The sequence below is a fragment of the Haemaphysalis longicornis genome, unplaced genomic scaffold (assembly GCF_048455015.1).
Source record: "Haemaphysalis longicornis isolate Haplotype H1 unplaced genomic scaffold, Haemaphysalis longicornis Haplotype H1 scaffold_7, whole genome shotgun sequence".
Lineage (NCBI taxonomy): Eukaryota > Metazoa > Arthropoda > Arachnida > Ixodida > Ixodidae > Haemaphysalis > Haemaphysalis longicornis.
Genome location: NW_027526422.1, coordinates 65,111,965 through 65,133,815, shown reverse-complemented (window position 1 = coordinate 65,133,815; position 21,851 = coordinate 65,111,965). Strand labels below are relative to the sequence as shown.

General features: G+C 47.6%; 1 protein-coding gene across 1 annotated transcript; it reads left to right on the top strand.

Moving 5' to 3' along the window:
* Positions 1–1,304: 1,304 nt before the first annotated feature.
* Positions 1,305–13,446, top strand: LOC144144404 (uncharacterized). The gene is made up of 6 exons (XM_077675836.1): positions 1,305–1,526; positions 6,340–6,443; positions 6,576–6,614; positions 6,750–6,773; positions 12,822–12,842; positions 13,278–13,446. Exons 1-6 carry the CDS (start codon positions 1,445–1,447, stop codon positions 13,314–13,316), a joined length of 309 nt encoding a protein of 102 aa, XP_077531962.1. The 5' UTR covers positions 1,305–1,444; the 3' UTR covers positions 13,317–13,446.
* Positions 13,447–21,851: the final 8,405 nt, after the last annotated feature.

Sequence of the window (21,851 nt, the reverse complement as noted above, 5' to 3'; positions counted from 1 at the left end):
CGGGTGGCTTCCTCCCACTTCACTTATATATATAACCACACACCCTCTTTCGCAACGAGTCACCGGATGGAGGAGGTGGTTGTTGACAAGGCTGCGGAGCGGAGGGCGCGCAGGGCGGCGGCAGCGCGCGCTCGCTGACAGGATCCCGCCGTGCGCGAAAGAGAGGCCTGAGTCATTTTTATTCAGATATTTTAGGGCTGAGAGGGGCTAGCATCAACCAAGAATTTTTAGTGGCGGACGCTGTACGCGCAACGCATTTAAATTTAAATTTAAATTTAAATTTAAATTTAAGCATCTCGTCTAGAAAGTCGCGCTTAAACCGCGCGTCGGCAGCTTCGGACTGAGCTCGCTTGATGCGTTTTGCAGCCGCCTCGCGAGCTCTCACTGCGTCGGGGTTTGCCTGCCGATACGAGCGCTTGCTTGCAGCCTCACGAACCCTACAACAACAACAACAAACGAACAAGAACAAAATAAAAGAACAAAATAAAAGTTGATTTGTACAATGTACGCACACAGTCTTACGTCTTTCTTAATGATGTAATGGGCGAACTTTCACGGGAGAGTTACGGTTACCGATGATCTCCCCCTCTCGAGCTGCGCCCCATTTATCATCATTCATTCCGTGGATATGGCGTGATTTTTTTTATAATGTAAACTGAGATGCTCGAGCGTACTGTCTTGCACGTCTGGGGTGGAATGACTCATTGCTAGATGGCAGGCTCCGAAATCTCAAGCAGAGGCCAACGTTCACGCAACATTGTGTGCACAAAGTTTTTGTTTCTCTAGCACGGGGTAACTAATGTTAGTAGTTAGCAACGTGTGGGTCCGAACTAGTTGGTAATCTATGATAGAACTTTCAAGTGCCAAACACTTAGGCAAAGGACGTGAAGGACAGAGCCATGCCTTGCACGTCTTAATATAAGTTCATAAGTGTTAAACCTGAGTCATTTTTATTCAGATATTTTAGGGCTGAGAGGGGCTAGCATCAACCAAGAATTTTTAGTGGCGGACGCTGTACGCGCAACGCATTTAAATTGTTTCCGCATGCTCAGGTGTTCAAGCCTTTTTACACGATGTGCGTGCTTCCGACCGGGGAAACGAGCTTTGTCTTGGTAAGAACGAGGGAAAGAAATGCCTTCTACAAAAATAAAAGACTCTGGCCGAAACTTTTCTTGTAAGCGGAAGGAAGCAAGAACTCACACGCGATGCTGTCTTCAGCGTGTCAACTCGGTGCAACATGTTCGTCTGGGCCACGAAGCTCACGCAAGTGGGCAGCATCCCTCTAAAAGCAGCGCAAAGGAATTACAAATGACTAGAAGAGAAGCTGCCAGGGAAGTGTCGCTTAGCGGTGCGTACTCCCCCAGCGTTTGAAGGCTGACGAGAACGCGGTGACCGGGCACGGTAAACGAAGAGCGATCGAACCGTCTTTTACTACGAACCAAACATGAGGTTTGCCGCAGTCGTCATTATAACTGGACTCCTCGCATGCGTCGCGCACACCAACGGCCAGTTTGACATCGGAAAAGGTATCTGTTGCTAGAATGACACCGTATTCGTTTGTGGATATCGTGGTACGATATCAATCCACCCACGAGGACATGTAATGGGAACCAACGGGGGCTATAAGTAATGTTTATGTCATGCAGTCCCGGCGTTCACTTGTTCTACGTCCGCCTTTTCACAATTCGACAAAGGGCGCTCTTGCTATTTGGCTTTGTGAAAATCTTTCGCGGTCGACCTAACCAGCGAAGTTCCGTTCTCAGCAGTTGGTTGAGCAGAACCATGCCAATTTAATGAAACAGTACGTTGTATTTTTTAACCTTTTGATACCGAGCCTTTTGGACATAAAACTTGATATCACGTTAGCACATTTAACTGCCAGTAATTCCTGTTAATAATGATCTTTTCCTGGGTTAATCGACTTCGTCTGGCGAGTAGCTTTTTTTACTCTGGGCGAGAAAGAGATCTAGCAGACTTCAGCCTTGCTTACAGAACTGCTTGCTACATGTGCTAAGAAATAAGCAAATATCAAAGTACAGGTGAAAACCGGAAAGCTTTTAGCCATGGGCAGTGTCCAGCTCGCAGGCATAAGCACAGTTGCAGAGCTTCGGCTTGCGTGGCTCCAAGCTGTCACAGTTTGTTAAAGACCTACCAAACCAGGGGTGCCTTAGTAAAGGAAGCCTGCAGCGGGGTCGTCGTACAGTGGCGGCATTGATGGAACGAAGCCACGAGCGTACGAGGGGCCTGTGCAAACGACAGCAGTGTATCTTTTGGTAGCCCGACGTAGGGCTAAATGGCGCTGAGTGATGACATGTGACTGACCCGAATGTGCGTATTTTTTGGTGCAGAATGGGATTCCTGTTGAAACCTTAAGACCATCGGGAGGCCAAATAGGCAAATGTTGAAGCGGGTTAGGTGAACACCCCGCTCTGGCCAACTCATTGCATGATGGCATGGAGCGTCGTCTGCCCCGTATACGTGGCTATCTCTCGAGTTTGTTCGAGATTTTTAACACTTCCCGCGGCCCCTTTGGCTATACGAATATGGTATTTACGACAGGAAACCGCAATAACGTATGCCTTAGGGCAAAAGCCGGCTTGCCATAGTTCAACACACTAAACTCTGCCTACCTGACTGCGTTTTCAAGTAGCAGCCACTGAATGGTTTTGCATGCCCCATTCGTGGTGTGCATAGAAATTGCTTCTAAGCCTGTGCGGTAGCATAGGGGCTATTGTAACCTTTAGTTAAACCAGCAAAGCAAAGAGAACTGGAACGTCTTTGTAATGTCGGTAGTAATAGAATACATGCTAAAATCAATGGAAAACGGCTGTAAAATTGCGTTCTAGAAACTTTGACTTTCAGCAGAAAGCGCCAAAGAAATCGTAAAAACCTTTTGTTGTTGTTGTAAATGGGAAAACATAAATTTGACAGTTGTGGTAAAGAAATTCATGGCCAATTCGGCCGCAATAAACATCTCGCGCCTGCTGCATAGTGCAGTAGGACCAGCTTCGGACGAACTTGTTCCTCATGATATCCTTACCAACGTCCCCGTTGAAAAGAGCTTCCATTCTTTACTAGCCACATTGAGTGCTGAGACATGCATCTGCGTTTCACGGCAAGCATTTAAATATCACGCATCATTCCTAACAAGCGTATATTATGAAGGAAAGTATGACATCCACCCGAATGCAGCCAAACGGCTACAAAGGAAAGCTAAGAGCTTTCCCAGAAACTTCGCGGTTGAAGAAAAGTTCGTCCTGGTCCAGGATTCGAACCCGGGACCACCGCTTGACCGAAGCAGTCGCTCTACCAACTGAGATATCCAGGAGGCTATCCGTTTGTAGCGCGAGCGCGAATTGATCAACAACTCGAAGTGAAGGACCGGTGTTAGTCGACCAGATTTAGCCGAAACCCCCCGGAAGAGTAAGTTAATATAAAATAAAATTCGTCCTCGACCAGGACGAATTTTTCTTCAACTGCGAAGTTTCTGAGAAAGTTGTTAGTTTTCCTTTATAGCCGTTTGGCTGCATTCGGGTGGATGTCAAACTTTCCTTCATAGAAACTTACTCCACCCTGGGGGTTTCCCCTATATCCGGTCGATTAAGCGTATAATATAATTGGCGACTAAAAGTTATCTGCGTAAAGCGCTGTAGGAAATTCAGTTGGGCAATCGGGAAGCGAACTGACAGGCCATATAATGACCGCCACCCACGTGCGTATTGCTCTTGAATGCAAAACTGAATTTAAATCCATCGTGTATTAGAAAGCAAGTCGCTGCCTTTTTGAAAAAGTAGTCATCCCAAGACAAGAGTTTAAGGCCAGCCATTTTCCTACCAGGCTTCTTTTTATTTTTTAGGACGCCCTACAAAGCTTATCGTCTGTCATGACGTTAATGTGTTCCGGTTGGTTATTGGAGCAATGAAATTTTATGAATCCACGCGTTGAAGATGAGACCAAAGGCACAGAGCACGGAGGATTACCACAGGTCTTCTGTGTACTATGATTACGCTGTTGGAGATTATAGGAATAGCGCGCTTTAGCGCTATAGAAACAGGCAAAAACAGATACTCGTACACTTCGTCCTTCCACCTACGACAGTAAGCAAACTAGACAAAACAGATTCACACAGACATACAGGTTTCGGTTTTTAAGCATTCGTGTAGTGGCATCACCATCAGTAACAACGCCGGTGCAACGGTAGGAATTAAGCGTCGACCACTTCTTCTGTGGCATTCCACGAAAAGAAAAAAAAACGGCCTCCCCTCTCCTGACTGGCCCGCGCTGATGTTCGCCACATCAACACCACGTTGATGTTGCGAATTGTTTACGTCTCCTTCTCTTTCTTGGTCTGTATTGAAACTACTTAAAAAGCGAATTGCAGAAACATTTCCCTTGCTGGCAGGCAAATCATTTTGTTGGGCCCCCTCCAGAATAATAAAAGCGGCGAAAGGGGTTTTTTTTTTAAAGTGCAGAGCACTTTAGGTGCGCGTCTTGTCGTCGTAGCTCTCCCGCTGGACCCAAGTAGAGCAACGGGGCGTCCCGTGGTAACGCTGTCGTTCGCGGCGTACCCCAGTGGCTTCGAAATTCAAGCGGTTTATATAGCCATAAGCGTTCGAAACTCATGAACCCCTGGCGCTTGTCCTACATCTCCTCGTTGTTTAGCGCAAAGAAAACTGCAGGTACATTTGAAGCAAAATATGCGTAATTAACCGGCCGCGCCCGCGTTCATTTAGTTAGGAACACTCGTTGCGTTGGTTTTTACGATAGTAAGCGAACAACTGTGACAGCGCAACGTCGGCACGTGCAAGAGGAAAAGCAAGCACAAAAAGAACAAAACTCCCGCTGGCGCAGTTTCAGGCAGGGGGCGCGCGAGCACTGCGAAGGCGGGAAATATGAATTCCATGGTGTGGTAGCAGTGAGCGGATAACGGTGGTACAGGCTATTATGGCGAATCACTGCTCTGCACTGACAGCTTTCACACTGAGTGGAACGGCTTTAATTTTTTTTTACCAAATCTGGACGCTCTGATCCGTTTGACCTACAAAGCAGCCTTAGGCCTCCCTATACCTACACCTCCAACACACGCCTCCTCCAGCTTGGCCTCCACAATACCCTCACAGAAATCTCAGGAGCCCAACGCACTTCCCTCCTGCACCGACTCTCCCTCACACCGGCTGGTCGACGGGTACTTCCGGTCATCGGACGCACGGCCCCTGCCACCCCACACGCGCCCCAACGTATTCCCCTCTCCATTCGTCAACGCATCCACGTGCCTCCCGTCCCCAAGCATATGCACCCCATCTACAACCAGGCCGCCGCAACGCCCGCGTCCGATTCCTCGAAAACCGCTACGGCTCGGATCCCAACGTCCGCTATACCGACATAGCGCAGTCCTCAACCCGCCACTGCACCACCATCGCAGTCCTCAACAACGAGGGCCGTTTCCCCACCGCGGCCTCCTACCGCCACATCCCCACGCTCACCGCCGAGTCCCTCGCCATCGCCCACGCTGCCCTGACCCACTGCCACCAACCCTACCTGACCATACTAACCGACTCGCAGCAAGCCTGCCGCCTCTATCAAGCCGGCCTCGCCCCGCCAGCAGCCATTCACCTCCTTCAACGCCTCCCTGAAGACATTGACATCTCCATTGTCTGCACCCCCGGCCACTCCGGCATGGCAGGGAATGAGGCGGGGCATGCCGCAGCCCGCGCACTCATTACCCGGGCACTTCCCTCGCCTAGCCTCGACCAAATAACTCCCCCACCCCCCGACCCAGCAGCCCTGACACCTCTCGACCCCACGTACAACTCCATCCTCTCCCACCACACTAACTCCCGACAGCGATACCCGCCCTTCCCCCCTTCCCATACCGCCCAACAGGCCTACATCCACCGCCGACCACAAACCGAAACATACTTTAACCACATCATTCTATCCCACATTTCCCCTTCCCTCTTTCCACCCGACTGCCCACATTGTCACATCCCTCTCAACACCTACCACCTCGTCTTCTCCTGCCCCCAACACCCACATCCCCACCCCTCCCTTTCCCCTGAGCAGTGGGAGTCCGAGCTGACCAGCTCCGCACCGGAGCGCCAGGTCGCCCTGGTACGGCGCGCACTGGAGGCAGCCCGGACAAGAGGCCTCCTGGTCTTAGGAGGCTAACCACGCCCTTATACCCCTTCCCTTTAAGCTCAATAAACGTTTTGCCACCACCACCACCCCCAAATGCTTAGTTTTGCGATAGCGTAGTTCACGAAATAGAATGTATTAAAAACCTGGTATGTTTCGTTTACCGAAGTCAGGGGTTAACCAGTTGTTTCTCTTTCAATGCAGGTTTAGAGCTAATGAAGAAAGCTATGACATGCTTTGGTAAAGTCAACCTCGGCGACCTAATGAATAAGAAGGGCGGGCAAGGTGATCCAATGAAATTTATGAAGGTGAGATATTCTGCTACTTTCAACGAGTGTTTTTTTAAATTCTCATACGTTGGGAATTTGTATTTTAGTGCATTCTCTGGTGATACTGTCAGATACGTCGGTCCGAATATTAAAATTTCGTTTATTGTCCAGGGTGTCCAAGCTTGCAAATCGCAGCCTATGGACCAAATGGTGAGTTTTGTAATAAATGCAGGCCTCTTTCGGGTGCAAAAAAAAAAAATATTTGCAATGTTTTCTCTTCCCAACTTTTCATCTGCCTGTGGAAAGGACTGCATCCTCTAATACATTTTCTTGATATGCACACAGATGGAATGCCTTGGACGCCAGCTGGTAAGCGGTACTATTAAACAGCTCAACGACATTTCTTACTGTTTCCCGTAGACGGGCAAGTTTTATATCAGCGACGTGCACCCTCGTCAATTTATCGTGCAACATATCACCTGTATACCATTTTTTGTGCTTACACTTCATGCACAACCCTCTCATTCTTGTAAGCAGACACACGTATCGCAAGCTAAGGGTGTTTGCCCCAACGCAGAGAGAGAGAGTGAGAGGGAGAGATTACTTTATTGAGCATTAACCGGGTTCGCGGGAGCGGTGTGGCCGTCGGTTTGAGGCCGGCGGCGACGTTGTCAGCGCGGGTGATCATAACTACCTGCACCTCTAGGTCCGAGCTGCCCAGCGCTCCCTACCACTGCTCGTCACTTACTATGGAGGGAATGGGATCTTGAGGGCAGGCCCACATAGAGTGGACCAGTGTGGCTAGGTCCCCACAGAGTGGACAGTCTGGCGAGTGGCGAGGGGAATTGCGAGGTGTGAATGCGATGCAAGAGTGCTCGGCAGGCCAAAGAGTTTGTCTGCAGGAGTCCCCATAGGAGCTCCCGATGGTTGGTTAGCTCAGGGTGGGCAGGAGGGTATCGACGGCGAGAGAGGCGCTAATGCCGTAACTGATCCCTGGCTTACCTGGCGCCGTGGTAGAGGACGAGGCTGGCGCCGGCACGGATGGTCAATCCTCGTGCTGCATTGTGCGCTGCATCATTGCCCCTCAAACCAGTGTGCGCCGGGGTCCAGACGATGTCAACCAGGGAGGACGGGGAATTTCGAAGGAGAATTTTGGACGCCATGGACGATATGCACCCGCGGGCAAAGTTTTGGATGGCCGTTTTCGAATCGGTGATTATAATTGTAGGTGTCTGCCGGGTTCTTAGTGCGAGCGCTATTGCCGCCTCCTCTGCCGCTGCAGGAGTGCTTGTGCGGATGTTTAGAGAGTTAACAGGGGGGTCATTCAGGCTATTAATTACGGCGTGGGCAAGTGTTTCAGTGTTTTCCGGTGGCACTCTAGCTCAGCGCAACAGCCATGGCTAGGGTGCTGTCCGGCGACAATCGAATATTTGAGACTGGGCTGACACAGACCAGGGCGTCTCTCGTTGTGTTGTAGAGGTTCCGTCTTATCTTCCCGTTACTAAGGGCGTTGGTCCGAGTCCAGCTCTTGCCTCTTTTATGTTCTACATCTTTACTTTTATTAAAATTTTCATAGCTTAGTTTAGCTTTCGGTGTTTAAAATAATTTTTATGTGTTCTTTTGGTTACACAGTCCATCCCGGATACATCAAACTCGAAGGGGATGGCGAAATAGATGTATCAATAATTTGAAATATAAAATAAGCCCCTCTGAAGCTTATCTGAACACTCCACTGCCCTCTGAAGCTTATTTGAACACGGAGCTTTTCGAGATTGTGGCAAGCGGTAGCTTCCCAATTTGTTCCTCAAAGCACGGAAATACGAAACACCGAGCTACGACCCCAGCACTTTATTGAGCACGACACAAGCCCGTGGGCTTCGCTTGCTTTACCTTCTGCGGCATGAAGTTCACAAACCCGTCTTGATGCTTGCTAACGCCATTCAAATTCGTAACCCCGGCGTTGTCCTCTGCGCCGCCACGGCCGGGAATTACGCTGAATGCGGACGCAATGTCCGCTGCTGTATGCTGTTGAGAACGTCGTCGGGGTCGCTAATACCCGTGATACAGGAGCGCTTCGAAGGCTTATGAGTAGAACATCATATGACTCAAACGACTACTTTGAGCTGCTACACGACGTTTCTCAAAGGCCTTTGACTGAAATGCCATTTGAGTAAAAGGAGCACCACCGACGACATTTGAGGTTCTCAAAGGCCTTGGAAACTCTAACAGTCTCAATCTCTGGCGCAGTATCTGCATGCTGTAAGTACAAAAAAATTATTTGCGAGTGAAACGTCATGTTTACAGTGCACGACCTCCATAATTTTTACTTGTTTTTGTTCTCTATCGCTCTCGCTACGATTTTAAAGTAACGTGGTACTCTCAACACCAGCAGTGAGAAAAAAGAAAAAAAACGTACTGGCTGTTTTGTGCATATTTTGTGCGCGCTTGTAGCTTGTTATCAATTTGATTCCAAATATTTGTTTCCTTTTTGTAAATTTTAACTCTAAAGTTAATTTTTGTCGAGAACCAAACAGGGAAGCAGTGGCGACCCTAAAACATGGCGGACGTGGGCGGAAACTTTCAACTGCCTTTGACAATTGTCGTGTAGATCGGCGGAACTCCGTTCTAGTTCGAATGGCATTTGAAATTTCGAAGGACTTCCGACTGAAATGTTCTTTCAGACGGTCGTGTAACAGAGGTGTGAGGTCCGCTTCTACGGAAACGCCAATCTCCACCGCGACGGCGCTGCCTTGCGGTTCAACACAACCTCACGTTGTTGTCAACACTCACGAACGTTTGTGCTGTTGAGGCATCCGGAATGGGGGTTGGGAACGCTGACAGCTCTCTAATTCATTCTAGAGGCACTAATCACCGTTGTCTTCTGTGTCCGAATACCCCTAGTCAGGAGGTGCAAAGAAGCCGCTTTGATGAATTCGTTGCAGGAACACGCACACGGCTCGCTCCATGAACGGCCGCGCTGCACTGCCTTCATTTACTCCAGCTTGATGCGCAGTGCCGGCGCAAAGGTACTGCGAGGAATTTCGAGTTTCAAATGCCTCTCGAACCGACGGATACTTTTCACAGGCCTTCACCTGTCGCTAAATCCAAATTATTTCGTTGTTTTCGGGGCCATGGCTCCGAAGACACGCTACCATGCGAACAAAAAAATTGACCGCGTATCTGATCCTTTCGTTGCAAATGTCGACAAAAGACGATAGCCTTTGTCGACATTTGCCAAGTAAATGCCTCCCTTTGCCTTCCCGCTCACATCTCATGCTGGTCCTCTACCGTCACGCAAGGTAAATACACTCAAGGTTTGCTCAAGTGAATTTAAATTTACCGCGTTCCACTGCTCCAGGCCGGCTGCCTCGCGTGGAACCGATCTAGTGGAACCTTTCGTTGGTGTTGCGATTTGATTTCTTAAATACCGCCAGAAGCTAAAGTAACGCGGAAAACAGCAGGTGACGATTTTGTGCAGTTCGTTCATTCATTCATTCATTCATTCATTCATTCATTCATTCATTCATTCATTCATTCATTCATTCATTCATTCATTCATTCATTCATTCATTCATTCATTCATTCATTCATTTTTATTTATCCATCTTCTGTACAGGATTAATTTTCTGGTCAATCTAAGCACGCAGTGCTTGTAAAGAGACCAGGCAGTTTGTGAAACAACAACACATTTTCATGAAAAGTAACGCAATAATACTTTCGTATATGCACTGAACACTTCGCAGTGCATAAAACAAAACAACACATAAAACTCACACACGAAAGGAGCGTCTTCTTGCTCCCAAAAAGTCATCAAACAAAATTAAATGTTACAGAACTCTCATGAAATGAATATACCAATAGTACACTCTTTTACAGGGATACAATTCAATTCGACTTCGAAAGAGTACAGACATAAAGTAACATGAATACAAACAAACTGAACACAAGGCGGTAAACAAATCGCCACATGTCAAGTGGCATTACCTACTCAGTGTTTATTAAACCACCACACCGTTTTGCAATTGCTTTGTTCAGTTTCCATTTCGTGTTTATCGTGCATAGTTCATCAGTTAATTCATTGAATATTTCCGGAACATAGTAGTTCCGTACTCTTTTTCCGTAGTTAGTGTACGCTCGTGGTTTTACATACCTTTCGGTTTTTCGCAATGCCACACTCTTTCGTACCGCAACTCGAAACTCTTTTGTGAAATAGTGATTCTTCAACACTACACATTTAAACAGTTCTTTCATTGATAGTATACCCTGGGCTTGGTATTTTTCCTTTGTACCAACGCTATCTAAAGCTGTACCGTAGGTTATGCTTTTGACCATTTTTCGAATGACTCGATTATTTTCTTGTTTTTTGTTTTCCGAGCAAGTACCGTATAATGTGATCCCATACGAGAGCAAAGATTCAGCTAGCGCCTTATATACTGTAAGCTTAACTTTGAACGGAGCTCTACCTCGGAGGTGATACATCATTGCAGCAATTGACCTTAATTTGTTACATATATGTTTAACGTGGCTTTGCCATGTTAAACACTGATCAAAATACATACCTAAATACTTTACAGTTGTTTCAAGTGGTAAAGGCGGGCAATGGCAGGGGTTACAGTCAGAAGAATGCAATAAAATCCTGCTACTTAATGTTAAAACTTTATGTGGATTCCTAAAGCAGATAAGCTTTGTTTTCTGCTTATTTACAAAAATACAATTTTCCTGAAACCAATCAAATAGTGTCAGAATATCGCTTTGTAGACATTCAAACCCTTTATCAACGTTGGGAACATCTATAATAATTGCAGTGTCATCCGCATACTGAAAAATGTTTGAATTTAATGGTAGAAGGCCGAGGTCTGTAACATAAATGTTGAAAAGCAATGGCCCTAATGTACTGCCCTGAGGTACTCCATATTTTAGTGGCTCGAAACTGCTATACGTTTCTCCTAGTCTAACGCACTGAAATCTCTCAGTGAAGTAGCTTGAAAAGAATTTTGAAAAATGCCCCCTAAAGCCTAGATATTGCAACTTCTTCAGCATAATATTGCGGTCTATGGTATCGAAAGCCTTTGTTAAATCTAACATTAAAGCCAGAACTACTCGGTTGTTTTCTATCGAACTATTTATGCAATCGGATAGCTGTTCTAACAAGGAAGTTGTATTTTTGTTTGGTGTAAAGCCGAATTGAGCATTGTTATTTTGTGAAAACCGATCGCAGAATGAAAGCAGCACAGATGCTACATACTTTTCCATTATGTGTGCATTGATGTAGTATTTGATTTGCTAGCGCAAAAACCAAGCATTCATGAATTGCTTAATAAAGGAACACTGCAAATACCACTTTGGTATTGATTTGCTGCTTTATATTTGCGTATTGTTTTGTTCTTGTTCAACAATGTTGACAAGTATGAACACTGACACGGGACTTAGACGTTTAGTGTCGGCTGTAAGTATATAAGACTATCGCGCAGCTTTCGTTTCACTTTGGCCGGGTGGCTGAATCGAGTCACACACAGACAGACAGACAGACAGGCAGGCAGACAGACAGACAAAGAGACAGACAGACAGACCAAAATTTCTGGGTTTAAGCAGCCCAAGAAAGACTATAGTCTTTAAAACCCTCACCACGCCACACCAGTCTCCATACCAGCAGAGCCGCCACTGGGTCACAACGCCTCCCGTCGGTCTCCCCTTCACGTTTCGCGTCCAATGACAATCCATGTTCTCGCTGTCACGAGGCTATCCGCATGATACCGCATCGAGCAGGTCGAGCAGGTGTTGAAGGCCACCGAAGCGACGCGGCGCGCCAGAAGTCATCTTCATCGCCCACACCTCCGTGAGGAGAAGCGCACATCCTGGGGCACTTGCGGCGCGGCGTTCGATACGTGAAATGTGACGGCGAACAAGAGTTCGACACATGCTTACAGAAGTGCTATACTTCAGCATAGGATTTCCAAGGAGACATTTGGACTGTTCGATATACGCAATAATTCCATATATCCGGTTTCGATATATCCGGGATCGACTGTATTAAGTTAGGTTACGTTACGTTACGTTAAAGGGGGGGGGGGAGTACTGCTAGACGTGGAATTTTTTTGTCGAAATGTCTGTGAACGTCGCTTTAGGGGAGGGCTTATAATACCGTCGGACGGCACTCCAGACAGAACCTTGCTCTAATCTCGCCAAAATATAAGAGTATATTCTCTCGAACCCTGCATCACCTTGCAAAATGGAAGTTTGGTGCAGAATGTTAATAAGAAAGACAGGACAAAAATGAATATTAAAATAAACAAATAGTACATAGAAAACCCCGAAATGATATGCTACCACGAAATAAATGTGAATTATTGAGTATAGAGTAGGAGTTTGTACGAAAACTATTTGTTTTACTCTTATATTTTGTAATTTCTATTCCAGAACTTCAATTCCACAGTAATGGTGAGTATCCAAAGTTTCCAGCAAGATCTACTTTTCATTTCTCAGACGCGCAACGAGGGAGTTAACCTAATTGGCATGGCACACGGAGCTCGACTTCAAAGTTGAGCTGCTGAGAACATTTAGCGAGACCGGATTACCTTAAGATATTCACAAGGGACAGAACAAAGCAATTACTACATGTAAACGTAGCAGAGTACTGCCCTTGAGGACCAGTTGTAAGGGCTTATAACTAAGCTTAAACTTAAATGGCAGTTGACCGCTTCCAGTTTGGCTTTCTCTTCCCAATGAATGGAACAGCATACACCGCAAAAAGGGGTAAATACCTCTAGATCAGGCTGTTTCGCTGCGAATGCTGCTAAAACCGCAAAAGGAATTAGTATCAGCACTGTTTTTCTGTCAACTGTATTCATTTTTTCCCCTCTTCCTTTTCCCTAGAATTGCCTGAACGGAGTACTGCAGAACATCAAGCTTTAAAACCACTCCCTGCGAGCCAATATTCAAACCGTACACGATATTGATTGATTTGCTCATTACGCTAGAGAACCAGCAAGACTCCGGGAAAACAAAAAATTCTGGAAATAAAGTATGTAATTAATGAAAAGTCTTCATGAGTTGTCTTGAAAGCGTTTTACGTGGTTCTATTAAGGGCGGAAGATAAATATGAAGAGGTAAGTGTGTGTCTAAGTGAATTTGGGATTGTAAATCAAAACGAATTCGTAAGTATGTAGATGCTTAGTAATTGAAAATACCGCAGAAAACACAAATTACTGACACATCTGATACTGGGGTGATAAACCAACCAACCTTATATCCAAATATATTTAATTCAGGGATTCAACGTGCTACGTATAAACGACAATAAAAGGTACATTGATGCGCTCAGAATAACGCTATATTAGGGAACTGTCTGGTAATTTCATATGAATGTGCGGACAGCCTGCAATGAGCGTGGTTTTATAAACGTGACGTTCGGCCGACAAAATGTTTCAGAGAACGCCATGCTTTTGCAGTTATTCCTTTATTTATCGACGTTTATCAGGCCCCGTAGGGATTCACGTCACCGGAAATTCATTTACCGCATAGCCCATGATTTGGCCTAACCTGACAGGCTTCGTATAAACCTGCAGACCCTTAGGTTCTCGTTATTCGGGCATACTGCATACTAATCATCCCCACTTCAACGAGTATTTACAAGTATTCTTTTTTTATTAAACGTAAAATTCTTTGAAAGACATTAAAGAGCACTCACAGAGCCCGAAGAAATATTTGTGAAAATGTTTGACTCACGTTTAAACACAAAAACAGTGTTGTAATACCGTTTCGACTGGAGGACCACTTATGCTGAAGACTGCTCCTCCAGTCTAAACGTTAATCGTGAGTCAACCGTTTTCTTCTATATATATATATATATATATATATATATATATATATATATATATATATATATATATATATATATATATATATATATATATATATATATATATATATATATATGTATATATATATATATATATATATATATATATATATATATATATATATATATATATATATATATATATATATAACACAGAAATAAGGGTTGGCAGTCGAGAAAACCTCGGAAAGCAAAGGGGAGGATGTGGTAGATCATTGAAACAGATTAAGAATTTGGAAAGAAAGAAAGAAAGTGAAGAAAAAATGCCCGCCAGGTGGGATCCGAACCCACGACCTCCGGAATACCGGTCTGGTGCGATCGCCGGTCTGGTGCGAATACCGGTCTGGTGCGATCGCACCAGACCGGTATTCTGGAGGTCGTGGGTTCGGATCCCACCTGGCGGGCATTTTTTCTTCCCTTTCTTTCTTTCTTTCCAAATTCTTAATCTGTTTCAATGATCTACCACATCCTCCCCTTTGCTTTCCGAGGTTTTCTCGACTGCCAACCCTTATTTCTGTGTTATTTTCAACGAGCCCCTCATTTCCTATTCTGATTCGCTATATATATATATATATATATATATATATATATATATATATATATATATATATATATATATATATATATATATATATATATATATATATATATATATATATATATATATATATATATATATAGAGAGAGAGAGAGAGAGAGAGAGAGAGAGAGAGAGAGAGAGAGAAATACAGAGACCAATAACACCTGGGAGAAGGTGGGGAACGCAAGAAAGGAAACCTTCGAACAAGGTAGCGATCACGAATGTTCCCAATGTTTGAGCAAAGAGACTTGCCTTAGTCAGGGCAAAAATGGCCTTTGCCCTTACGAAGGAAAGTCTCTTTCAGAATCAGCGAATCAGAATTCGAAATGAGGGGCTCGTTGAATGAAGGCAGCAATAAGTGCCGACACTCAAGGGGTGTAGCCCGAAACAACCCATTCCCGTTTTAACCCGTCCCGCATGAACCCATTTCTGAAACGCCCTTCCCGTTTGGCCCGTCCCGTGTGCGCCCGTTCCCAAAACGCCCTTCCCGTTTGACCGCTTTCTATTTCAACCTGTTCCAAAAACACCCTTCCCGTTTCAACCCGCTCCCAAAACGCCCGCCTCAAATAGTTCAGATAACTTTCTGAGCTCGCAGTGCACTTTTAGCCTCCGAACTTGCCTGGGCAAGGTAGTGTGGGTTATTGAGTAAGCACTACAACATATTTTATTCATTTCTTGCCTAATTATTTAGCGCGGGGGCAACTCTATTTCACCTTGACTGTAACTCTACTCGGTAAATAAGTTAAATTTCGCCTCTCCATCTTCTTGGCGAACTGATGGAGACGAAATAGTGATGTTCTTTTAATGCGCGAGCCGAGAGGACGATCTCGACTCGCTCCGATGACAGACGACCGATGCTTGGAGCGGGTGAGGGATGGGGACTGACTTCCTTGCTGGATATTAGGTTTATTTACACTATTTTCATCACTCCAAATTTACACTATTTGCATTACTCAGGTCAAAGTGACGGTTACATTGTCACTCTGACAGCAGCAGCCTGTTCGGCCAAGATCTATACTGAACTAGATCCCCTCTCGACCGACCCTGGACCAAACCCAGCACTCCGGTTTTGATACCAAAAACCCCGCCTCCAAGAAGGGGGCGTACAAGAAAGAGAGAAAAAACCTTTCAAACAATTAATAGAAACTATTGATTGACCACAGGAACCAGCCAATCACACATGTGTCCCCACCTGCGGTCACGTGACCCAACCCTCTCTCTTATATACTCATAGTGCGTTTCCCACGCACGCTATTACACCCGACGAGCAAATACAGGACGTCTGCGTCCTAAAGTAGACACACCATTACGTTCAGCGAGCGGCATCTGCCCAAAAGCCAAGCCGACGGCTTGGAGCGGTCTTCCGCGGCTAACCTCCTCCCGCGTCCTCGCCTTGGCGCCTTGTCTGCGCGCGCGCCGGGACAAAGAGCGCGTCGTTGCTAATCCCCGCCCAGACTAAAGGGGCGCCGCCGCCCGCCTGAACAGACCACGGGAAGAGACGCTGCCAGCCCAGGCGACCATCGTCGAGGCGAACGACCCGTCGACGACGAAGAGCGCCCGGCGCCAGCCTCGCCAATTCTCAAAAACTTACACCACGCGCGCCTTTTCGACACTAAAGCCCCGTGTACATGGACGCGACGGGGGCGAGGTGAGTTGAGTGGCGCGTTCAGCTTACCTCGACGCATCCGAGTTTATATGAACCCCGTCCAAAGAATCGAGGTGAGGAGAGCGGCGGGGTTCACGGAAAAGGGGCTACCGTATTTCCACGATTCTAACGCGCACCCTCTTTTGCTAAAAGGTAGCTTAATATTTGTGTGCGCGTTACAATCGGGCTCAAAACCGAAATAGGCGTTAAAGCGGCCAGCAGCATTGCGATGCGCAACGGACACGAAGTACCCGCAAAGTCCAACTCAATCCAATAAAAACAATCCGTCAACACCACATGAATGAATTTCGGCACGCTGATTCCTCAATGGCATGCTGCATACCCTGGTCAGCTGTTGCACATTTTTTTTTGTGTTTCTGCTTAGCCCCTAACGCTTAGAATTATGAAGATCAATGCACTTGAAATCACAATCAACTTCAGTGTTCCCCGCTATAACTTTATTTCCAGCAGCAGCTGGATAAGCAATCTTGTGAAGCACAATTCATTTTTGGCTTCCAGAGCTGCATGCCAAATAAAATCTCTCTTCCAGGTACGTGGTGTCATGTCTATTCCATCTGCGCAGTACCGTCAGTGTCACATTTTTTTTTATTTTCCTGCGCGAAGTTACCGGCGCGTTACGATTGGGGGCGCGTTAGAACCGCTCAAATACGGTATTCTGCTCCCCGCGGCCCGCCGACTCAGCCCGACGAGCGAGCTAACCCACCCCTTGCCTCCGAGTTGAGTGGACTCGCCGCGACGGCTCTCTGACCCACCCCGTCCGCTTATACATGGGGGTGTCGAGTCCAAAAAACCTGTTTATTTCGACTCAACGCGCCCTCGGGTCAATGTAAACGGGGCTTAAAGGAGCCATGAAGAGAAAACAAAAGTTTGTTTTATTCGAAAGATTAGGTGTTTCATAGTACCCCAAGCGCTTTCCCGGAAGCAAATGATGCTTTATTCACTGAGAAATAAGGCAATTTAAGCCAAAATTTTAAATCTCCCGCTAAAATTGAACATTCCGTGACGTGTACAATGGCGTCATAGAGCCGGTCCATGAAACAGATACTTAGTATGTCGACTCCATATAGCACCCACACGCGGGAGTCGATCGAGACGGCGGCCATTTTAAAAATACTAGTAAAACCTAGTGCACCCGCAGCCCTAGTCATGGAATCGCCGATACGGAGAACAAAACTCTCGCCGAGGCGCTCGGGCTTGCATTTAACAACCTCACACCACAAAAACGCTCAATGCTTCTAAGTGCAAGAGCGGCAAGAGTTGTGGGATACGCGGTGGACGGGAAAGCGACCATTCCGCGATAGCCACAACAGACGAACGCCCAGCCGTCGGCACCGCTGCCTCGTCAGCCCCATCACGACGGACGAATATAGACTGGTACGTATGTGCCGTATTTTGATTACGGTTAATAATAGTTCAATTTCAGTAGCAGTATCACTTATGCCAGTTGGCCGGTGTCGTGTATGGAAAGCCGTTCGCGCGAGCTCTCTGCTTCGACCAGAAAGATACGAGCGTCAATGCGCGGTGTTTACGGCATTTTTTTCCCCAAGGTCAGAGCGATTTGACGAAGTCGGCGACGAGCGCCAGCATGTCCCAGGAGTGAGCTAACGTAAGGGTCCCTGCCGTAACTGAAAAAACTGAAGTTTTCAGTGGTTGTAAACTGGAAACGAGCTCGTAACGACAGCAGCAAGCCAACACCATTCGAAACTTACGCGACGACTGGCACTATCTTGTCGCTTCTTGCTGTTCCTTACTCCCCTCGTTTCTATTTTTACCTTTGCTGGTTGGCATGACGGCCAACCTCCTGTGAAGGGATTACGATACGAAGCAAGGTCGCGGCTGTGCGTGCTGGAACGGTTCGTTGGCCCCGAAGAGCCTCGAACCCGAAAATTCGTCAGCGCGACGGCGAGATGTCGAGCTCGGCCGGCGCTAGTTTCGTACGCATTGGCGCACACGCTTGCGAGTTCGTTCGGACCTTCAACCGTTTACTCCACCGTTCTTTGTCATAAAAAGAATGTGCAGTATGTTTCACGGGCATTTAGCTCGCTATGCAAGCTGTAAGCCCTGCCTAACATGCGTTTGCTTTTGCAGGCCTCCGCCAATCGCAGAGCATTCCCAAGTGACATCACAGGTTCTGTTGCGGAAAATGAGCTGGTGGGTCACATGGTCATTTCCTTTTTTCCTAATTATGTAGCTTATTTGAGCGAAGTTTGCGTTATAAGTGGTGTCGTTATGGTTCTAACGAGGCAATCTTTCGAATGAACCAAACTTGTGTTTTCTCTTCATGGCTCCTTTAAGAGACACACCATCATTCAGCTTCCCGTCAGCTTGTCATGCCGAATGACCTTGCCACCTCCGACGCGACAGAAGTACCCAGGCTATTGGCCCCCGTCTTTTGACACACAAAAGGACGGGCACAAAACACGCTCTCCGCGGCTCCGAACTTGGCGTCCGTGCGGCTGCATGAAAGGGACACGGGATAGCAGCTACCAGCGGAGGCGACGCCAATACATGAGCGACCGGCGGCTTTCATTAATTAAATGAGGAGCCGCAACTTAACACCTCCGCACTAATAATGTTGTCCGTAACCTAGCTGTACGTACAACATTAACTCTCACTGCACGTTCTGTCTTACTGGAGAGCAAGAACTAAACAAAAACACACTCAAGCAATTACGCCAGTCCAATACAACGCGAGTACAATAAAGTACAACAATAAAAAAATTACCCCGGCACACACCAACCCAACCAGCACAACGCGCCGGCCAACTGCACAAAAAACGGATACAACACGACATACTCAGTGCCTTGGCCTAGCCATGGCTTGCGCAACGTCAAACAATAAACGAAAGCGCTCAACTACAGGGCCCGTGTGAACAAACTCGTGGCACCCTCTACCATTAAAGGCAACCAACCCCACTAAGGGTATAAATGTTCGACCCTGACAACTGAATGAATGACACCATCCACTCTTAAACGTTACGTGCATGCAGGATCATTCTTTCACTCCAAGGAAAGGAACAGACACCCAAACAAACCCAAACACACAAAATGAGGCTAGTCCTGTACAAATAAAAAACGTTTAAGGAAGTTAAGCGTCTCTTCACACACTCGCAGACGCCTGTTCTTTCAGGATGCACCACGGATTGTTCATCCCGGTTGCGGTTCACTTGCTGTCCACATGCGATGTACTGAAAGTTCACTTCTCAGTACTTAAGACACTAGTTCGCACACAAGCGCCACAAGTGGGCCCTACTTGCACATTCCATGGCCCACCATGACCACATGCCAACGAGCGCAAATAAAGGAAAGCACTCGCCATTGTACCCAAAGGTAAACTCCCTCCCGGGCTGTAACCGCGGCTCTACTTCACAAGAAGACAGCGTTAAAACCGCCAAACTGCGCTACTCGCAAATTACCCGCCTTACGACAGCTGAAGGCAACCAAAACATGCACACACAAAAAGAAAACTAACTACAAGGGGAAGAACGACAGTACAGGTAAAACTAACAGTAACCCTCATCTGAGCGATCCCTGCACACCTAGAACAAAAAAATTCGCTAACTACTAAGTGTGCGGCAAACAACACTGAACCGTTCCTGTCTAGCACTGCACACTATTCAGCGCAAACGCACCTTTCCACGGCGGCACACACCCACCGTCGCACGGAGGCTGATTCCGTTTCATGCGCCACCAGCTGATTCTACCCAAGCCCTGTTTTGGCTCTCGGTGTCCTGTGCTTCCGGGAGAAAAGGAACACCCTACCCGGCGGTAGCGCGTACGACGATGTCGCACCTGCGCCGCCACACCTGTCGCCGCCTTCCGCGTTCTTGGGCCCGTCGGAATTGACCTACGTGCAAGACGCCGCGGGCCGCATGCACCTTCATGCTTTGCGCACGGAAGCTCTACTAGGCGCGCCGTTCCGCTGCCCTTGCATGACCCCTGCGTCTCCTGTGCCTCCTCTGAGATGAGCATGCTTTCTGCAGCTTCGCTCGATCTCTGCATCAGCTCATCCACGAAGGGCTCCTCGCGGTCGGCCGCGGAATCTATGTCGGCGCATGGGGCGGTGATACTCTTGACACTTCCTTGCGTGGCCACGGCAACATTGCCCGACGCCACAGAAAGAATTGCTGCAGCTAAGACACTTGTCTCGCGAGATTCCATGATCTCATCTGCAGCAGTGGGAACGCTATGGGGTTGCTCAACAACTGGAGTGGATTCATCCACCTCAACTGCATTCCCACTCTCCTTATCCCGTGGCGTTGGAAGCGCCCACGAGGGAACGAACACTGTGAAGACACTGGTGTCCTTTTCGAGTTTACCGATCCTGCGGAGCTTCGCTTTCTCCTAAGCGATCTCCGCTCTCCCTTGTGCTAATTGAGCGCTCAGCTCTTCAGCTGTCCATTCGGACCAGCTACCCGCGCCTCTGCTACCCGCCAGCCTTCTTTTTCGAAAGCGTGCTGCGCATTTTTGAGAGCTAATTCCGCTATCAACTCCTCAATCTCGAGCACAATGGCACTAACCTTCCGGTCGGTGCCGTGACATCCCGTTAGCATAGTGGCCATGGTAAACCCGGAGAAAACAAATCAGGGCCCACTTGTGCCCGCTCCGGGTTCGGCCGGGTCGCAGTGTCGCTGGTGCAGCAGCTCGTGGACCGGATGCTCTCGCCGCTGCGATGGGGCCGTGCTCCCTGAGCCAAAGCTCACGAGGCCTCCCACTGAGGTGTCGCCTCGTTCAACCGCGGCTTCCGCCGCCCTGGGCCGGAGCCCACGAGGCCTCCCGCTGAGGTGCAGCCTCGTCAAACCGCGGCTTTCGCCACCCTGAGCCTGAGCTCACGAGGCCTCCCACTGAGGTGTCGCCCCGTTGCCGTTGAACCGCGCTGCTGCCGCGCTGAGCCGGAGCTCACGAGGCCTGCCGCTGAGGTGCTGCCTCGGCGATACTTCGAGTCATGCTCGTTGTTGGTCGGAGCCGAACCTTGCGTTGAAGGAGTCTCTCCGGAATGCCGCACCAGCTCCAGCCCATGGTCGTGGTCATCCTGCCGACTGCGCCAGTTAAATTTCGCCTCTCCATCTTCTTGGGGAACTGATGGAGACGAAATAGTGATGTTCTTTTGATGCGCGAGCCGAGAGGACGATCTCGACTCGCTCCGATGAGCGACGACCGATGCTTGGAAGCAGGTGAGGGATGAGGACTGCCTTCCTTGCTGGATATTAGGTTTATTTACACTATTTGCATTACTCCAAGTTTACATCAGGTCAGAGTGACGGTTACATTGTCACTCTAACAGCAGCAGCCTGTTCGGCCGAGATCTATACTGAACTAGATCCCCTCTCGACCGACCCTGGAC

Excerpts from the sequence above, each read along its gene's own strand:
- LOC144144404 (XM_077675836.1), top strand. The coding sequence starts at position 1,445 with ATGAGGTTTGCCGCAGTCGTCATTATAACTGGACTCCTCGCATGCGTC. Across the intron at positions 6,615-6,749 it reads CGCAGCCTATGGACCAAATG|ATGGAATGCCTTGGACGCCA; the intron begins GTGAGTTTTGTA and ends ATATGCACACAG. Across the intron at positions 6,774-12,821 it reads AATGCCTTGGACGCCAGCTG|AACTTCAATTCCACAGTAAT; the intron begins GTAAGCGGTACT and ends TTTCTATTCCAG.